Source organism: Scophthalmus maximus, chromosome 10 (assembly GCF_022379125.1).
Source record: "Scophthalmus maximus strain ysfricsl-2021 chromosome 10, ASM2237912v1, whole genome shotgun sequence".
In the NCBI taxonomy this organism is placed as follows: domain Eukaryota; kingdom Metazoa; phylum Chordata; class Actinopteri; order Pleuronectiformes; family Scophthalmidae; genus Scophthalmus; species Scophthalmus maximus.
The window spans coordinates 6,250,404-6,267,859 of NC_061524.1; the positions used below are offsets into that span (position 1 = coordinate 6,250,404).

At 43.4% G+C, this 17,456-nt stretch overlaps 2 protein-coding genes across 4 annotated transcripts in view; one reads left to right on the forward strand and one right to left on the reverse strand.

Annotated features, from left to right (window-relative positions):
• LOC118284063 (cGMP-dependent protein kinase 2) overlaps positions 1-17,456 on the forward strand; it is a 25,402-nt gene continuing 7,946 nt past the window's right edge. Inside the window, exons 1-20 of one of the 2 annotated variants that reach the window (XR_007031638.1) lie at positions 1-187; positions 596-820; positions 1,446-1,811; positions 4,148-4,314; positions 4,685-4,798; positions 5,306-5,411; positions 5,949-6,012; positions 6,136-6,213; positions 6,641-6,735; positions 7,280-7,348; positions 7,674-7,772; positions 8,101-8,248; positions 8,447-8,583; positions 9,887-9,976; positions 10,259-10,400; positions 10,489-10,652; positions 10,986-11,108; positions 11,493-11,555; positions 12,295-12,361; positions 12,985-13,139. Coding sequence is in view for 1 of the 2 variants with exons in the window: in XM_035606667.2 (XP_035462560.2) it covers positions 699-820; positions 1,446-1,811; positions 4,148-4,314; positions 4,685-4,798; positions 5,306-5,411; positions 5,949-6,012; positions 6,136-6,213; positions 6,641-6,735; positions 7,280-7,348; positions 7,674-7,772; positions 8,101-8,248; positions 8,447-8,583; positions 9,887-9,976; positions 10,259-10,400; positions 10,489-10,652; positions 10,986-11,108; positions 11,493-11,555; positions 12,295-12,361; positions 12,985-13,080 (2,310 nt within the window). In the remaining variant the exon portion in view is untranslated. Of the gene's footprint in view, positions 188-595; positions 821-1,445; positions 1,812-4,147; positions 4,315-4,684; positions 4,799-5,305; positions 5,412-5,948; positions 6,013-6,135; positions 6,214-6,640; positions 6,736-7,279; positions 7,349-7,673; positions 7,773-8,100; positions 8,249-8,446; positions 8,584-9,886; positions 9,977-10,258; positions 10,401-10,488; positions 10,653-10,985; positions 11,109-11,492; positions 11,556-12,294; positions 12,362-12,984; positions 13,752-17,456 lie in introns of those variants that run through there. The other variant, XM_035606667.2, reaches the window with a different exon arrangement.
• Positions 15,826-17,456, reverse strand: part of si:ch211-250c4.3 (uncharacterized protein LOC100535981 homolog) — a 27,789-nt gene continuing 26,158 nt past the window's right edge. Inside the window, exon 8 of one of the 2 annotated variants that reach the window (XM_035606669.2) lies at positions 15,826-17,238. The gene's annotated coding sequence lies outside the window, so the exon portion shown is untranslated. Of the gene's footprint in view, positions 17,244-17,456 lie in introns of both variants that reach the window. The other variant, XM_035606668.2, reaches the window with a different exon arrangement.

Consider the following 17,456-nt stretch of genomic DNA (forward strand, 5'->3'; position numbering starts at 1 on the left):
AAGGGGTTGCCAGATACTTCTATTTCCTCAGCAGATCCACTTGACGACGGGAAAAGAGCCCTCACGGCACGGATGAGTGTCATTGTGCTTGTGCATGGCAACCAAATAAGATGCAGCTGCTTGAGAGGCACACTGAGATTCTGATCATACATGTTCCAGAGCAGCAGGATCATTTTCAAATGCATTTGTAAGTAAAAATTTTCCCCTTTACTTGTTTTCTCTCTTTCTTAATAAATAGACAAAATAGATGGACAAAATCCAGTTTGAGAAATGCGTAAGGATAATTGACAGATGGTACAGATAATATAATAGTAATTATATGTTTTCTCTCTGTTTATGATAAATATGAGGCGTAATGTGTGACTATTTTGTTCGCCCATGACCACTGAGAAAGTAGCACATATGATACAAGGTACAGTAGCACTACGTGTGGCAGGATTCTGTCAACCTGAATCAATGTATTTAAGTTCATTTTTTCAATTTCCCTTCATGAAATATAATTGATTGACCGACAAATGTCGTCAATCAGCCGAAAAAGTCTCACACCCCGATGAATAATGCTTGTCCTTTTCATTCCCGGTCGGTAACATTTTAGCATTTGACAAAGGAGTCATTGAAGGAGGGACAGAGCCCCCCTCTGGTCGCTCAGCTTCCTTTCGGACAGTCATCGTGGTGAATTTGACCCGTGGGCCATTCCTATGGTGGCCAGTCGGTGTGTGGCCATGGGCAACGGTTCCATAAAAGCCCCGAGGGCTGAGGAGAACAGCCGCCAGGCCTCTATCCGCACAGACCCTCCCGCTATGGACACAGACGTCCTCAGGTTACAAACCAAACCTTATGAATATATGTACTTTATTGTAAAAGACCTACAGTTTGATTGGACCTGTGACATCTATATGTTGTACCGTTTATGTGACCTCATCTGTAATTGTTCAGAGGTTGGTACAATTCACTTTGTAATATTCTCTCTGTGCTTGATTCTTGTACTATTCCATCTTATTGAGATGTGTGTGTGTGTGTGCGTGCGCGCGCATGTGTGTGTGTGTGTGTGTGTAGGTGTGTGTTGTGGGGACCTAAGCCTGTTTACACAGTGACATTATGGGGACTTGTCTTCCTTACGGGGACGAAAAGTAAAAAGCAAGTTGAAATGTATATTTGACATGGATCATTTGGAGATTATGAATCTAAATATGAATATAATATACATAAACACAGCATACATGTAGTTGCAGACATAGTACACTCCATCTATAACCGAGACATCAACCAAATTTAATGAACGAAGTTGTTTGTCACTTCTGGCCTTCTTACTGTAAATGTTAGCATTCTCCAAGCTCAACATTTCTTACTGGATGATTCCGACACTTGAGTAGACCAGCCTAGCTTTGTGAGACCCCCCCCCCTCTCCATGTGTATTCAGTGTCTCAACCCATTATGGACTTCAGGTTGCGAATTGCCCACCTGGAAGCGGAGCTGACCCGTCGGGACCACGAGTTTCGAGCCCAGGAGCTTCAGTTACAGCATCTTCAGAAGCAACTGGACGCCAAGGTCTCTCAGATTGACAAGCTGCAGGATGCTATTGGCTACAACAACATCCTGGGCCTCTCCCCACCGGCCTGCTGCCACCACAGCCACCGCTGCTTCAGCGCCATCAACCAGAGTCCCAGCCGCTTTCACAGGGTGGCCGTGGAGGTCCACCGAAGGCTCAAAGCAAAGGAAGGTGTGTCCGCTGAACCCACCTCTGATAACTTCTGCGGAGGCCTGAGGGCAGAACACGGCTTCGTTGCGAGGGTTGTCCAAAAAGACTCACAGTAAGTCACTTGTTCTGGTTTGTGCACATTATATAGGTACAATATTTTTGCTTTTCAACATGGTCACTGGGTGAGATTAGATGATCATACAGTCGGGAGCTCTTGCTGGACTTGCTGGGTGACATGGCAGATTAAATTCTGGACCATTACCAATTATGGCTTGTACCAATTGCATTTACCAAAACCACAATGTGCAGACCTTATTTCGTAATCAAAGAACTATGGCTTACGCTATCATAATTACGAGAAGGTGTTACACTGTACTGTATTCTGTGATGAGATTGACTGTTGATGGTACCATAGTATTCAGATTGGGTCATAAACGTTGTATCCAGGAAGCATCTGGTTTAGCTGCTCCTGAAATGACTCAGACCAGAACTGAGTGCTTTTCCTTGAAAAGATTGTGTCAGTCTGGCTGGTTGGAGTATTCCTGAAACTGCTGATCTCATGGAATATATATACAACACTTCCAACCTTGAGGTGGATGGTTCTACAAGAGCAGAAGAGCACGTCGGGGTCCACTCCCGTCAGCGAAGATCATAAATCTGAGGCTGCAGTGGGACGCAAAACTCACCAACACTGGACAGTTCAAAACTGAAAACTGGTCTGATGAATCTGGACTTTCTGCCGTGGCTGCAGATGATAGAGTCAGAATCTGGAGTCAACATCATGAATCCATGGAGCCAACCTGCAGTGGGTCAACAGTCCAGGCTGCTGCTGGTGGTATGCTGGTGTGGGGAATGTTTTCATGACGCACTCTGGGCCCCTGATACCAAGTAATCACCAAGCAAAAGTCTTCTCCGACCGGTTTCATGAGCAGGACAGTGAGTTCGGTGAACATTCAGTGTGCTCCCCAGTTATCGGATGTGAATTCAGTTTAATACCGTTGGGATGGGGTAGAGCAGGAGCTTGGCATCCTGAATGTGCAGCTCGTGAATCCGCAGGAATGATGAGATACAGTCATGTGAACACGGAGCGGAAACTAAAAGCAATGGAATACTTGTGAAAACCATGACATTAAGAAGTGGGATTGATTTTAGAGTTCCTAATGGAGTGCTCAGTGAGTGTAGCTGACCACAGAGAGGTTCCAGGATTTACAACTCAAGCTGAGAAGAAATCTATGCCTGCCACTAAAAAAATTTACAATTTCACCAGTTACTCAAATAACTGGCCTGTTATTCAAACAACTGGATCAACTGTGATCAACACAGGCAGACCATCATTGGCAGGAGGACGTGAGAGCTCTGGCAAGCTTTTGTAATTCCAACCACATTTTCAAAGGGCTTTATTAGCATGGCAGGATAATGGAAAGACATGGAGGGAAACAAAAGGCCAGGGGATCTAAATGTTGGGTCTCAGTCATTATGAGCTTCAATTGCACAACCAATGCTCGTCTCCCTTGTCCACTACTCGCAGACTCTCATTCAGCATTCTCTGTCTCTCTGAATGCACAAACACCTCACACTGTGTGATGTGCTAAACAGGGATTCGCACAAACATGTGCCCAGTGAATCCAGGACCCAAATTTGCGAAGGGTGTATTTGGTCTAGGATCCATGCCAAACCATAACAGCACGGATCGGGTCACATTTGTTGAAAATAATACAATCGTAGCACCCTCCCAGTTGACAATCCTTGTGTAACAATGAACAGCGTAAGGCCCCTTAGAGTTTTGATGAACAACTGAGAACCCTCTTGAGGTGAAACGGATTATTCTGTCCTTATTACATCACACGTCAGTCTTGCAAACTCTCCCACCTTGTCCAAATCTTGTTGTGAAAGTTGCATATGATTAGGGGATCTCCCCGGGGTCTTGCTGAACATGATGTGGCAGGAAGTCACAGGAGATAATTCGGCTGAGCTATCGGAGGGCTCCCCAAGGTTTGTGGACTGCTCCTTATTTACAAGTTGAATATGCTGCCGGTTCCTGAATGTCCTCTCGTTTGTCTCATATTTATAAATTTCCACAGAACTTTTATGTTCCTGTAATAAATTTGTCTGGGTATCATTGAACAAGATTCACCAGATGTCACAGACACCTTCAAAAATCTTCGAAGCAAAGTTGTGGTGCTAAATAGAAAGTTATGGAAAGGTTCTAAGGCACAATATGGCCAGCTGGAACGTTCCCCACATCCCTCCTATGTTATAGCCAAACAAGAAAAAATGATTCTACTACACAATTTCACAACTACATATTAATAGAATGTTTAAGTGGTAGTTCATGTGCAGCCGCGGGACCCTCTTTGCAGCGGTGATCAAATGTACAATCTTGTCACTTTACATCGGAGGAAAACAACCTGCCGCAGTGTTTGTTCCTGCTTCTTCTTTCCACGCCAGCACCAAGAAGCTGATCAGCGACGCAATGATAAACAACGACTTTCTGAAGAAGTTGGAGCCGCAGCACATGAGGGAGATGGTGGACTGCATGTACGAGAAGGTTTACACAGAGGGTCAACTGGTCATCCAGGAGGGGGAACCTGGAAACTACCTCTACGTACTGGCAGGTTAGCTCGGCAAAATATGTTGAGCACTGACGGCACTTTAAAATGAGAAAGTAGGATGTCGATTGATTTCATACGTTTTAAAATACCAGTTGGTATAGAAAGTTATACATATATATATATATATATATATATATATATATATATATATATATATATATATATATATAAGACAGGTGAGTTGTTTAGATTTGCTGTTTTTGTTTTGATCATTTACAGATGTTGAATTTTGTTGTTGAGAGTTTAAAAAGATTAACAAAAAAAGAAAAAAAAGATTGAATATGGGAAATAACCACTTCTTTTGCTCGTCCAGTTAAAATGTAAATAACGAAATGCACTTCAAATGTGTGCTTTATGTTTTCCCTCCCCACAGACGGCTTGCTGGAGGTCGTCCAGAGTGGAAAGCAGCTGGGTGAGATGCGTCCTGGCACGGCGTTCGGAGAACTCGCCATATTGTACAACTGTAAGAGAACAGCCACCGTCAAAGGTGAGTGACGGCAGCAAAAACCAAGACCTGTTACCTTTGGGATTACATATATGCAAATATTCCCTGGTGCTTTGGTGTGCATCATGTTGGGTGTGTGTGACAAGCGTATCGTATCATGTACGTGAGGCCTGCCGGCTGAATGGAGCGTGAGCAGATGAGTATTCACAGAGGGGCTTATTAAACATATGTTTAAGCATCTCTTACCTGCTGCATGTAATATTGGCTGGAAAATACATTTACATTTTAAAGACAGAGCTAGTTGTAAACTGACATTTTGAATGGATTGAGGAAGTTCTTCTGAAATGGATTTGTGCAGAGTATAGTAATGTTCGTATACACAGCATCAAGTCAAATGCTATAATTTAATAGAATTATTAATGTAATAATCAGTGATCATTTTTGTTGTTTAAGATGTGGGGGGACATATGTGTAGCTCATTTACGCCCTGGACCCAGTTTGTTCAGAAGGACCCGTAGTGATGTTGTTAATGGTTCCCATCTCGTCCAGCTGTGTCCCAGTCTCACATCTGGGCACTGGACCGCCAGACCTTTCAGATCATCATGATGCAGACCACGCAGGCCAGACACGAGGAATACTTCAGCTTCTTGCGCAGGTACAAACACACACATACACACACACGCTGTGACCTTTCTCAACAAAAAACACCCACAAGTAGAACAGTACTACAACATTTCGCAAATCTGTGAAATCTCCCAGCAACATTACACATCATCAAATCTAGGTAGATATTAAGGAGTGCAAGAAAAATATTTGAACTGTGTATTATTATTTGCTAACACTGATACTCACTGATTTCCTTTTGTTGGTTTTGCTAACATCAATATTTTGTCACCAATCTAAATTTTAGAACAAATGTAGACATAATTAAACATGTGTAAATGTCATAATTGGTCTTCCAATAATTTATAAATAAATATGATGTGTTTGACTATATCATCAAAAATACTGCTTGCCATTCCATTTACAAAGTCAGAAATGCTAGTAAATGCAACATGCAACAGATTGTGTGTACTGCCATTTTTGCCATTTTAACTCATTTTATTAAATTTGACAAATTTCCACAGCCGTGTAACTGTATATTATCAATCCCAGCATCTGCAGTTATTTAGTGTATTTGTTTCCATGCAAGTGTGTCTCTGCTCCGCGACCTGCCGGAGAAGAAATTAGCCAAGATTGTTGATTGTGTTGAAGTCGTGAGTATTTCCCACTTCACCAAAATATTTTTCATCCAGTTCCATACAGTGTCTGCTTCTGAGTAAATGGTTTCAGATTGTATCTAAGTGGACAACAGAGTGACTGACTTTCTATCTCCGCAGGACTGTTTTGAAAAAGGGGAGTATATTATCCGAGAGGGTGAAGAGGGGAACACCTTCTTTATTATTGCAAAGGGAGAGGTGAGAAGTCTCTTTAAACCTAAATGTTTTCTCAACCCGTGTGCGTGTTTGTGTTTGTGAACCCACAGCAGAATCATTAGAATGTATGTAAAACACTGAACAAATGTTGACCATATCTCGCGCAACAAGCAATCTCCACAAACCTTATTGTTAAAATTGGGTACTAATATGACCCGGTGTCACTTTTGAATTTCTGAGTGCCGTCAATTGAGCTGGGATCCAATTGCTCACGCTTTATTGAACTGCCAGATTTGTGAAAAGGGTTTGGCAGGACGTTCATGTTGACAGCAAGGTTCACGTAATATGATAAACACGCAGACTTGGATTATATGTGGCCCAATACACATAAAGTAAAAAACAAAAACAGAGCAATATAACAATAGTAGATGTCATTTCTGATCCCATTCCCGTGTTTTTTTATCTTTAGGTCTTAGTCACTCAGCGCACAGAGGGGTTTGCTGAACCACAGGAAATCAAGACGCTGGGAGTCGGAGACTACTTTGGAGAGAAAGCTCTCATCAGGTACAAACAGCAGCTTCCCTGAAGGATGAAGAACTTTTAAATGGACTTAATACAATGCTATCTCATTATGTAAATAACAAATGTGTGGGGTTTATTCCACCGTTTCTTCATTTACACACATAACGAACAAGGATTAACCTGGTACACTTGTCCTGTCCATTGTGTCTACAAGTGAAGTGTCACAGCCTTTACACTGCACGATAGATAACTGAATAATTAGTAACTGACTTAAGGAGTGTACGTTAGCATCCGAGTCAAAGTTATGACTGGAAAGTATGGATGGATGGATTGAATATGGATTAGTCAATGTATATTATTTAAACCCAGATTGTCAATGCCTGGTTTTTAACCATAAAAGAGTGAGCAACATCGACATTGGGGAAAAGAGCGCTGCACACAGCTCAACAACGAAGCAACAACACAAAACACCAAGTTGGAGATCTTTTATGTCGTGTAAAAAAAGTCTAACGTTACTGTGTGTGCTCCTGTGGGTCCGTTTATCTTTTGTTCCTTTGTCCTGAACTGTCTATGTGTGTGTTTGCAGTGAGGACGTTCGCTCAGCCAACATCATTTGCAATGAGAGCGACACACATTGCCTGGTGGTGGACAGAGAGTAAGTGGCATGCAGTTATCTCAAGTTCACTGTCTAGTTTAATGTAATTTGTAATAAGTGTAAATCCTTAAAAATGCATCTGCAAGTATGATGAAGTTTGTTGCTAAAGTGTTAGCATTCAGTTTTGATTGTAAAGATTAGGTTATGGATTCTGGGGAATTCATCATGTCATTGAGTGTCCTTGGTTGAGGATTAGGGTTGCCACTGTCATTGCAAAGAAAAAAAAAGGTACAAGTAAGTGTGAACGAACGCACACCAGCACACACTACAGTGAAAGTTATCCCCTCTTCTTCGTGTACTTTGCCCCCTTGGCCCTCGCCTCCAGCAATTTCAACCAAATGGTGGGAACATACGACGAGCTTCAGGCGTGCCTGAAGGAATATGTGGAGGAGCTTTCCAGGAGCGACGAGAGAAGAAATGCCCTGTGAGTGCACAATGACACGACAAACATGTAGAGCTGTATAGACACGTTTGTTTCTTTAAATGTTACATTGATTTTTGCTGCTGCCGAGGCCGACGTTAGTGTCAGAAGCGTCGCAAGTTCAGCATCAAACTTCCTTCCTTTACCCGCTCCCGACATGAAACAACGTAATGTGGCAGAGTGATGATGTGGGAGACACGGCACGCTTCATGTATCATTATGTCACCTTACTATTATTTAATGGTCGTAACCTGATTCGAAGCACGTCGAGGTCTTCTCACACTAAGAAGGGCTCCTGTTGTTGTTGTCCCCCCCCCCCCCCCCTCCTCAGGCCCCACTCACCTCAGATCGACTCTGCAGAGGCCCAGGAGCTGAGGAGGCTGCGGGAGAGGATCGCTCTCCTGCCTCCACACCAGCCGTTCCAGGAGCTCGAGGTCGTAGCCACACTGGGCATGGGCGGATTTGGACGAGTGGAGCTGGTGAGCCAGTGTCACATTAGGCAGCTCTCGTGTGTTGTGGAAATGATTTAGCTGGCTTTGGTTCGGTGCCTGACATGTTTGCCTTGCCAAACCCTGACCTTGAGGATTGATACTCAACCCCTGAGCCTTCTCTTTTGAAGCTCGTACAGAAGCTGTTATCTTAAGTTGCTGTCGCTCACTGAAGCTGCCGTTCCTCAGGTGAAGCTGAAGGACGAGGACACCGCCTTTGCCCTGAAGTGCATTAAGAAGAGGCACATCGTGGACACCAGACAGCAGGAGCACATCTACTCGGAGAAAAACATCCTGCAGCAAACAAACTCGGGGTTTATCATACGGTGAGGGGCCGCGCGCGTCATTGCGCCTTCGGGTTTCTGTCACGAGGAGCAACGTGTCGTTGTCCACATTATTTCACCAAAAATACGCCGCCGTGTTTTTCAGTTTGCTCTGAAGTCACGTTTGATCACGCACGTTTTGAAACCCCCCCCCAAAACCCTGGAATCCCGATTGACTCTTTTCCCGGTGCGTCCATTGTTCCGATACGATAAAACTCGGTTAAGATTAATATGAGCTAGTGGAAGCGTGCGTACGAGTTGAACACAAGAGGCTAGAGAATGGGTATGTCAACCCACGGATCGGTCTGCCACAAACCTCCCGTACTTCTCCAGGAGGAGATGAAGGGAGGACTGGTCGGGGGGTTGGCCTCCCAGTAGAGTTGCTAAGGAACCCCGCTGGGGGAGAATGCTGCCGACCCAGGTCCCAGCACCGCACTCGGAGATTTATCTGGACGACGACTTTACAGGACAAAGCCCTTGTGCAAGCAGTCTGTTGACTGTCATTCGATTGGAAAAGTTCAGCCGTTCACTCTCCACCTCATTTCACCGGCATCGCTGCTACTCAGCTGCTTCCTCGTCAGGTCAGAGGAGTTTTCAGACGTCGCGTGAGAATGAAAACCCTCAGAGGTTTTATTGTTCGTGTGCTGAGCCTGGTGTGGGATTTTCCTGTGGGATGAGTTGGCTTGAGAGAGGGTGACACTCTGGTGATCCAGTGTGACTGTCATCTATTACTCCCACTCCTAACTGAGTGACTGCTTTGTTCTCCCATTCCGCCATATTTATTTATTCATTCATTGTCATAGAATACCAGCCTTCTGTTTGATTTACTGCTCAATGGAGGATCAATGATGTTTGAGGTATATCAGTTCTTTTTTTTGAATCCCTGAAGAAACTGCAGTTGAGTGCTGGGACCCGTCGCCTGTGGTTTAAGTTGTGTCTGTTATTATAATGGGGTTTAAAGATGCTGCAATTATCAAAGCAGTGCAGTGCCTGTTCAAACTGTGCTTATTAGGTTATGTATAGTTCAGTATCTTACTCTAATTCAATCATCATCATCCATGACGATTAAAATCCATATGGATGGGATGTACAAACCAGTACCGTTCAACGGCACCACAGATATCTCCCTTCACAAGGACCATTATTCAATAACTTAATCACCATCCACTCAAAGACACATACACTAAAAACAGAACATGATAATCCAGATGTTGTGTTGCACTGTATTCGTTTTTATGGGTGCACCAGATAAACCTTTGCATTGGCGACACAAAGAGTTACTTTGCTGTCTGTGCGTCCGTTTCAGGCTATTCCGAACATTTCGGGATGACAGGTTTGTCTACATGCTGCTGGAGGCGTGTCTTGGGGGAGAGCTGTGGACTGTGCTGCGGGACATGTGAGTGTGCGTTCATGAAAACCGCCGGCAGCGTTTCGCTCCCTGTCTGTCGAGCTGTTCTTTGGCATCACACTTGCTTGAAGAGGCAGCGAGAGTTGGTTGAGACTTAAAACATGGGAGAGGTTATGGTCTTTCTTTTTCGCCTTTTTGGACATCGTGATTTATTGCTCTGTGTTTACGCTGTCTGTTTTCCCTTCCTGTTTTTGTACAGAATCACCTGTTTGTCCACCTCAGACAAAAGTTTGCCACATTTCATCTCTTGACCTTTGTCTAACCAACCAGGAGCTATTTCGATGAGCCCAAAGCCAGGTTCTGTACTGGTTGCGTCTTAGAGGCGTTCGATTACCTCCACACTATGGGCGTCGTCTACAGAGACCTGAAACCTGAAAACCTTCTGCTGGACGCTGAGGGTTATGTTAAAATGGTAAGCCACTCGTCTGCAGCCGCGTCAGGCTGGTTTCCCTTTGAAGGGGGTGGCGTGCGTCTCCCTGATTCCTCTGGACTCTACTCAGGCAGACTTTGGCTTCGCTAAGAAGATTGGCCTCGGAAAGAAGACCTGGACGTTCTGTGGGACTCCGGAGTATGTGGCCCCCGAGGTCATCATGAACAAAGGCCACGACTTTGGAGCCGATTGCTGGTCCTTGGGAATCCTCATATTTGAACTGCTCACTGGCAAGTAAGTCAGCAAGTTATGACCGCCGAGATTTAAAGGAAAACCTTGAGGCATGGTCATTTGTTTTTCACAAGTTTGGATGCCACAACCAATTAACCATTTAACCAATTCATTCATTAATTATCAGACAGCAGCAAGAAAACAGTGAAGAGTGTTGTAAGATAGATACTGACTTTAATCATTAATGGTACAAAAAAAACCATTTGATAATCTTCTAATCTTACTGTCAAGAGATACATCATATAGGCATCCTTTAAACAGTGCAGTCTGATTATTTTATTCATTTTTGTACTTTTTGCAATAACCAGAGAATGTGAAACTCTGTTTTCCCTCCAGCCCACCCTTTGCTGGCTCCGACCCTATAAAGATTTACACCATGGTCCTCCATGGCATCGAGAAGGTGGACTTCCCCAAGAGAATAGGCAAGCGTCCAGACGACCTCATCAGGAGACTGTGCAAGTACGGACCAATCACATTTTTTATGTAGTAAAATAATAATAATAAAGAAAAAGTCTTGATTTCTTTTCCTCTTCCTGATTGAACTCATGCAAATCTTCATAATTCTTTTAACCACAGACTTATTGGCGTTGAATACCAAGCAGTATGAATTACTGGATAATTATGTTGCAGCCAAGAACATCAGTCATGCTAACATGGGTCATATAACATTAAATGTGGCAGCGGCTCGTCATGTTCTGTCGCACAGCTCCTGCTGCTGCTGCTGCTGCTGCTGGCTTTATGAAGCCACACGTTACGTGTCCCGTCTGGTTCTCTTTGAACAGAACAATTCAGGGGTTATTAAGACTTGACATGAAACCAAACGGTGTTTGTTTTGCCTCTCAGGCTGAGCCCAGTGGAGAGGCTGGGGAACAAGAAGAACGGCATCATTGACATAAAGAAGCACAAGTAAGTTTTCGCTGTTGACACGATGTCAGTCTCCGTTTCCGTCGGTGAAGTCAAGCTGCTTTCTAGGTGACATCACTCACCCCCCCCCCCCCACTCACTATGAAGGGAATTCTTCCTTTTACGCTTCGTATTAATACCTGTAGGTAAAAAGCGCTTTGAATTGCCTTTTGTTTAAATGTAGAAATAAACGTATGGTGCCTACCTTTATTTCATATTATTCAAGCACCAAAAATCACAAATTAGTCTTGTGCCTACAAATTGACACCATTAAGAAAACAGCTTAAACCTGTCAATAAAATTGCCAGGCTCTGTGTTTATCCTCACTAAAATTAAGCTGTTTTTGTTGAGGATGAGACGATATAGAATCATTCTCGCGGCCGTACGACGGGGTTGGCCAACCGTCCGACGAAACACAACGTGGGTGGCACGTACAGTACAGAGTGTTTGCTGTCTGTTTACAAAGGAGAGAGTGGAGGCCCAGGAACAGTGACATTGCCGTGCAACACTCACACGCCTCATTGTGCAACAGAGACGAGGACCACACCAGTCGCAGTGCGCTGGTTGTAGAGAACAGGGCGTGACACATGTGGTCGGGTGTACTGTGCATCACAGTGCACTTTAACTTCCAGCTCCGGTCATGTGGTCGAAGGGCTACGTTCTACAAGTACAGTGTGATAGGAGTCGCACACTTTGAAGCGGAGCCTTTGAGTCTGTGAGATATTCCTTTGTGTTCTCGTAGTTGGTTCCGGGGCTTCAACTGGGAAGGGCTGAGGCGCCGCAAGCTGCCGTCCCCGCTGAGGAGAGAGGTGAGAGACTGTCGGCAGCTTTGAACCTGCTCCGCGGAGAGAACGCTGGCGCGCCGATCAGTGAACTCTCTGCGACTCGACGGGTTGGAAAACTGGACAAAACTGAATTGTGGATGGAAGGTCTGACAGTATTTGAATAGAAGTGAAAAATGTGTCGGGGCGTTTGCCATAAACGAGACTTTACTGACGAAGATAAAATGAGCACAGTGTCATCCAACGTCCATCGTCCAACTTGTTTTCTTCACTTGATTTAAAGTCCAAACAGTCAACAGGTAGTCAAAGATATAGTATTTTACTGTACCTAGCATTTTAAGTATATAACCAATACGTACATTTCTTAAACACATCTCAAAAGTCATGCTGTTTTCAAAACAATATGACCTGAGACAGAGTTTGAGTCCATTCCAGATGTTTCTCGTGCGGGTTATTTAAACTGTGGCCTCTGAGAAGGTCTATGATTTAATCTCATTGTGGATAGTGTGATGAAATTAAAGGGGTCTTGCAGATAACTACTGGCAGATCCACAATGTCGACGCCGACTTCTGGAGCCCACTGTACAACGACACTGTACGTGCTGACATCATGTGATGAATTCCCCCCGACGCCTCTCCTTGTCTCTGCAGCTGAAGGGGCCGATGGATCACAGTCACTTTGACATCTTTCCTCCTGACACCGAGGAGGCCCCTGATGAGCTGTCCGGCTGGGACAAAGACTTCTGAGGAACGCTGATCATTCGGCCTCCGAGCGCCGGCGGTGGATCCGCTTCCCCCAAGCCGCGGTGGGTTCGCAAAGCTATTAACTCTGGCTTTTCTCTCGCCTAGCGGCTTACTTTTAAATGGCGCACATCGCCATGGTAACCGACACTGACCAGGTTAAAATGACACATCAAATCAAGTGAACGAAAAAGTCAAAAACACTGTCGCCTGTTAAAAGAAGTCTTCGTAGCATGGTTCCCTTCTGGGTACAGAAGAAGGCTTGGATGTACAACTTCATGTCACAGACACTGGATAATATATTCCATCAGGTGCATGTGTGTTGGATAAAACCTTCACATCAGATGTGGCCGTCCTGGGTTAACACATTTGGAAGGCGTCTCCTCTGGATGTGGATTCTGACAAACAATCTTCTCATTGTTTTCCTCCCAGATTGAAAGAAAAAGAAAAAATCAAAGTCGGTCTCTGAATGCTTTGTTGTTGTGGTTGTTGGGATGCTTGTCATTCCCACAGTGCTGGGGGAGGCACGGGAAATGAGGAATCTGATGTGGGAAGGAGAAACAACATGGTTCTACACAAAGAGCTGTAGAATCTGTGTTGTGCTGTGATAAACTGTGTTCACTGAAGCAGCTGGTGGGAAAAAAAAGGTTGATTCACCATCATAATCAATAGAAAAACACAACTAAACATTATTTAATAAGAATAATCTTTTTTTTAAATATTTCTTTAATTATCTATTTTCATATATTTACATTGATTTGATATCAAACACTGACACACACACACACACACACACACACACACACTTAAAGGGACATCCCCCCAAATTTGCAAGTTTACTAGGCAATGGTCCAGACTACACAGTCTGTGTTAGCTGAAGTCCTACAATATGTTTCTTGACTTTTAAAATGTTGGTTGCCAAGATCTTGATGGCCGCTTCACAATTAACATTTAAAATAAGTTGCAAATAGTTGCTAAATATCAAAAATCTGAAATACTTTATTGAATACTTTAAGAATAGAAATTTATACAGACCTTGAAAATCATAATCAATAGAAATATAAAATTTAAATGAGAAGAATGTAATAAAAATAAAAAAATGTGTGAATTCTGTGCGTTATACATTATACAACTATATATACACACACAGTATATCTATTTATACTAATTGTGATGAATATGGAGAGTGCAACAGCTTTTCATATCTCTTTAACCACCATGGTTAACTATTTAGACTAGTACAAAGGCCATATTACATACAAACAGCTAGTAACTAACAGGAAGCAGGATATTTAGTGTAGTGGAGGCATTACTGGCAGCCGCCACAAGGTGTCAGTGTGGTCACGATATATTCAGAACCAGTGTACTGCATGTGGAGATGCTGGCACAGAGGCTCATAGTGGATTTATCAGTGGATTAATGAAGCATTTCCAAAATAAATATTGCCCTGCAGGAATTTGGCGTGCACACATCTGTAACATCAATATTGTGGTTTGTCTTTTTCACATCTACGTTTCTACGTGTTTAGCAAAGCAAAGAAAAGCAGAGTCACTATTTCCAGATCACTCCGATGCCTTATCAGAGCTGTGATGGGATCTGTCGCCATTAAGCTACCGTGACATATGGGACCTTCAGCGTTTCACTGTCAGCGCTATGAGACATAATCATTTCCACTGACCTTGAGCAAGGCATTAGCTTCAGTTCAAATAGCCACTGCTGCTCAAAACAGTTCAAACAGCTCCCGCCGCAGATTCCTCTGGGAGATTCAGCCCAAACCTCGTAGTTACACACCGTGGCCACATGAGGTCAGTCAAGACTAATTATTAGGATTAACTGCTGCACACAGTTCTTAAAACAACAACGTCAGCATTAACCGTAACATGTGGTGTGAAGAAGGCGGCAACCAGCGCTACAAGTGAGTCACGACACAAACACGACTTCAGATCGAGTCAGCGGGAAGAGCGCAGGTGTTAGCAACAATGGCTCCATTCCATTCACGTGTGTCAGTGTGAAGATGTGCGTTCACATGCAGCGCTCTGGAGAAGGAACAGCCAAACGGCGTGCTGCCATCAAAACACATATCAGCTGCACATGAGTGGGAGAAATCAAAATGTTGTGGCAGTGGTCACACACAGAAAACTCTGTGTACTGTTTATACTGTATGTTCGTTTGTTACAGCATATGACAGCAGGGTGTCCACCTTTCAACCACCGTTTTCTAAATCAAGCCTTTTCGTCGTTATTGTTCTTCGTCTAAAACTTTTAACGTCACAGTGTCAAGTCTTTTGTTATTTTGTACACAGTTTTGTTCACCTCCTTCCAATCACACTGTGGATGAATGGAGGGATGGAGTGTTGCAGTAATCGGTGACACCAAGGTCTTTGTATGGCAACAATATGGCCACAGTGTGAAATACAATGCGTTATTCAACAAGAGCATTATTAAATGTCCTACTTTCATTTCATTGGTCGCAGGGTTATTGTTTGGCTGACAGGACCTTAATGTTTGACCCCCACATTCGGGTATTCTCGTTCAGTTTCAATCTTTGTGTCTTGTCTTCCAGGATGTTTTAATTCAATCTGGAATTTTTGAGATATGGAGAAATACAGTATCTCATACATATAAGAGACACAGTACAATCATTTCATGTTAAAGTTATTTAGCTTTTGTAAATTGACCTCATTAGTACAATCGCTTCGTGAGCCGCAGGTGCAAAGTCTGTGTCGGCAAAATGATTTCACACTAAAGTAGCTTCTTTTGGATCGCACTTTATTTTGAAAAATAAATTTTAATATTGATGCCATTCATATAAAACACATACAGTTGTCTGACATCCTGCAGATAAACATCAGCTATAATTTACACACAAACAGTTGTTTAAAAGAAACTCAACACACATCCCTTCTTTCACTGTAAGATAGTACAGGACACAGTAAATACTTTGTTTTTACCTCTTTGGAGTAAAATATAATTACGTTATATTATATGAAGTATCGGTCGGTTGCATGATATCCAAACACTATTATTATAGAGGCAACGCAATCTATGGCACGAATGTCAAAGTCAGTGATCTTTCAATCTGCCAAGATTGTTTTGTTTGTTGAGAACCATCAGAAGTCATAAACCGGAATCAAGACAGTTGTGTCTTTAAAGGACTAAACAACACATTACTGGAATATTCCGTTTTTGTGTGCTTAACATTAAGAAAGAGGCTTTAGCCAGTTCAAAAAATGGCACCAACCTGACACAAAGATTGAGTCTCTGTCAATCAATGTGAACAGATACCTTTTAACTTTGACCTTAAATGTTCCCGACTGCAGTTCTGAACATTCAGAGACAAAAGTAAAAGCAGAACAATCTTTTCTGTTTCTATGAGTCCACGTCGGCCGGAGCGAGACGAGAATGTCAATGACGCAACTGCCGGCGCGGTCGATAAATCACAGTGCTCGAGGTGTCGAACACAAGTGCTGCACGTCAAGAAGCATTAAAACATCCCGTCGTCTGAGTTTATGGGGCTGAGAATGACAAATAACAAAGGTTAGGGCCGAGCTGCTGCTTGTCAGAGTTCTGCTGAAGATCCGCGCAGCACAGCGATAATATTTAGTATTGGAAATGGGACACGAGGCGATGCCGTGCCCTCTGTCCGACATGCTATATACAGCTCTGGTGTTAACGTGATGTATGATCCACGCAGGGCACACACACTGGAACTCATTATCTCCGCATTACACGCCAGTTATACAACATTTCACGCGCGCACACATATTGTACAAAGCCGTTTGTGAAGAACACCTTTTACAAGGTCTTACAAAATGAAAAGTTGAAATATGAAAAAAAAACATGAAGCACGTGTATGTTTCACATTAGTTGGATTGTTACGGATTTTGCAGCGTCCGCGTGGAAACTGGCGTAAAATAGTATTAACAGAGCATACACAGTACAGTATAATGCTGTTAATGTACAGTGTGTCACAGTGTAGATCATTTTAAACATACAGCAGCCTCACTCTCACTCTCATTCTCCTTCACAAGCAGCAACATCATCCCTCACACGAGCCTCTTCTCTTTCACGTCCTCTGTTTCCTCCTTTCGTTTCTTCCTGCTTCTTCCCCTCCTCCTCTCTTGAACCGTCCCCGCGTCACTTCCTCCGGTGAGACCGTCTGAATCTGATCAGAGGAGACAAAGACGGACGGTTGAGTTAAGAGAAGTGCCGTCTCTTCGCCTTCTCGACGGAAGGTTAGAAACGATAACATGAGGTTAGAATTTGTTTTTATTATAGATTAAAAATTTCTCGTTTGCCAGCGACTTATTTAAATGGGACATTATGCTCATGTTCAGGTTCGTTCTTTTAATTTGGCATCAGTGCTCTCATACTGCCCATTCC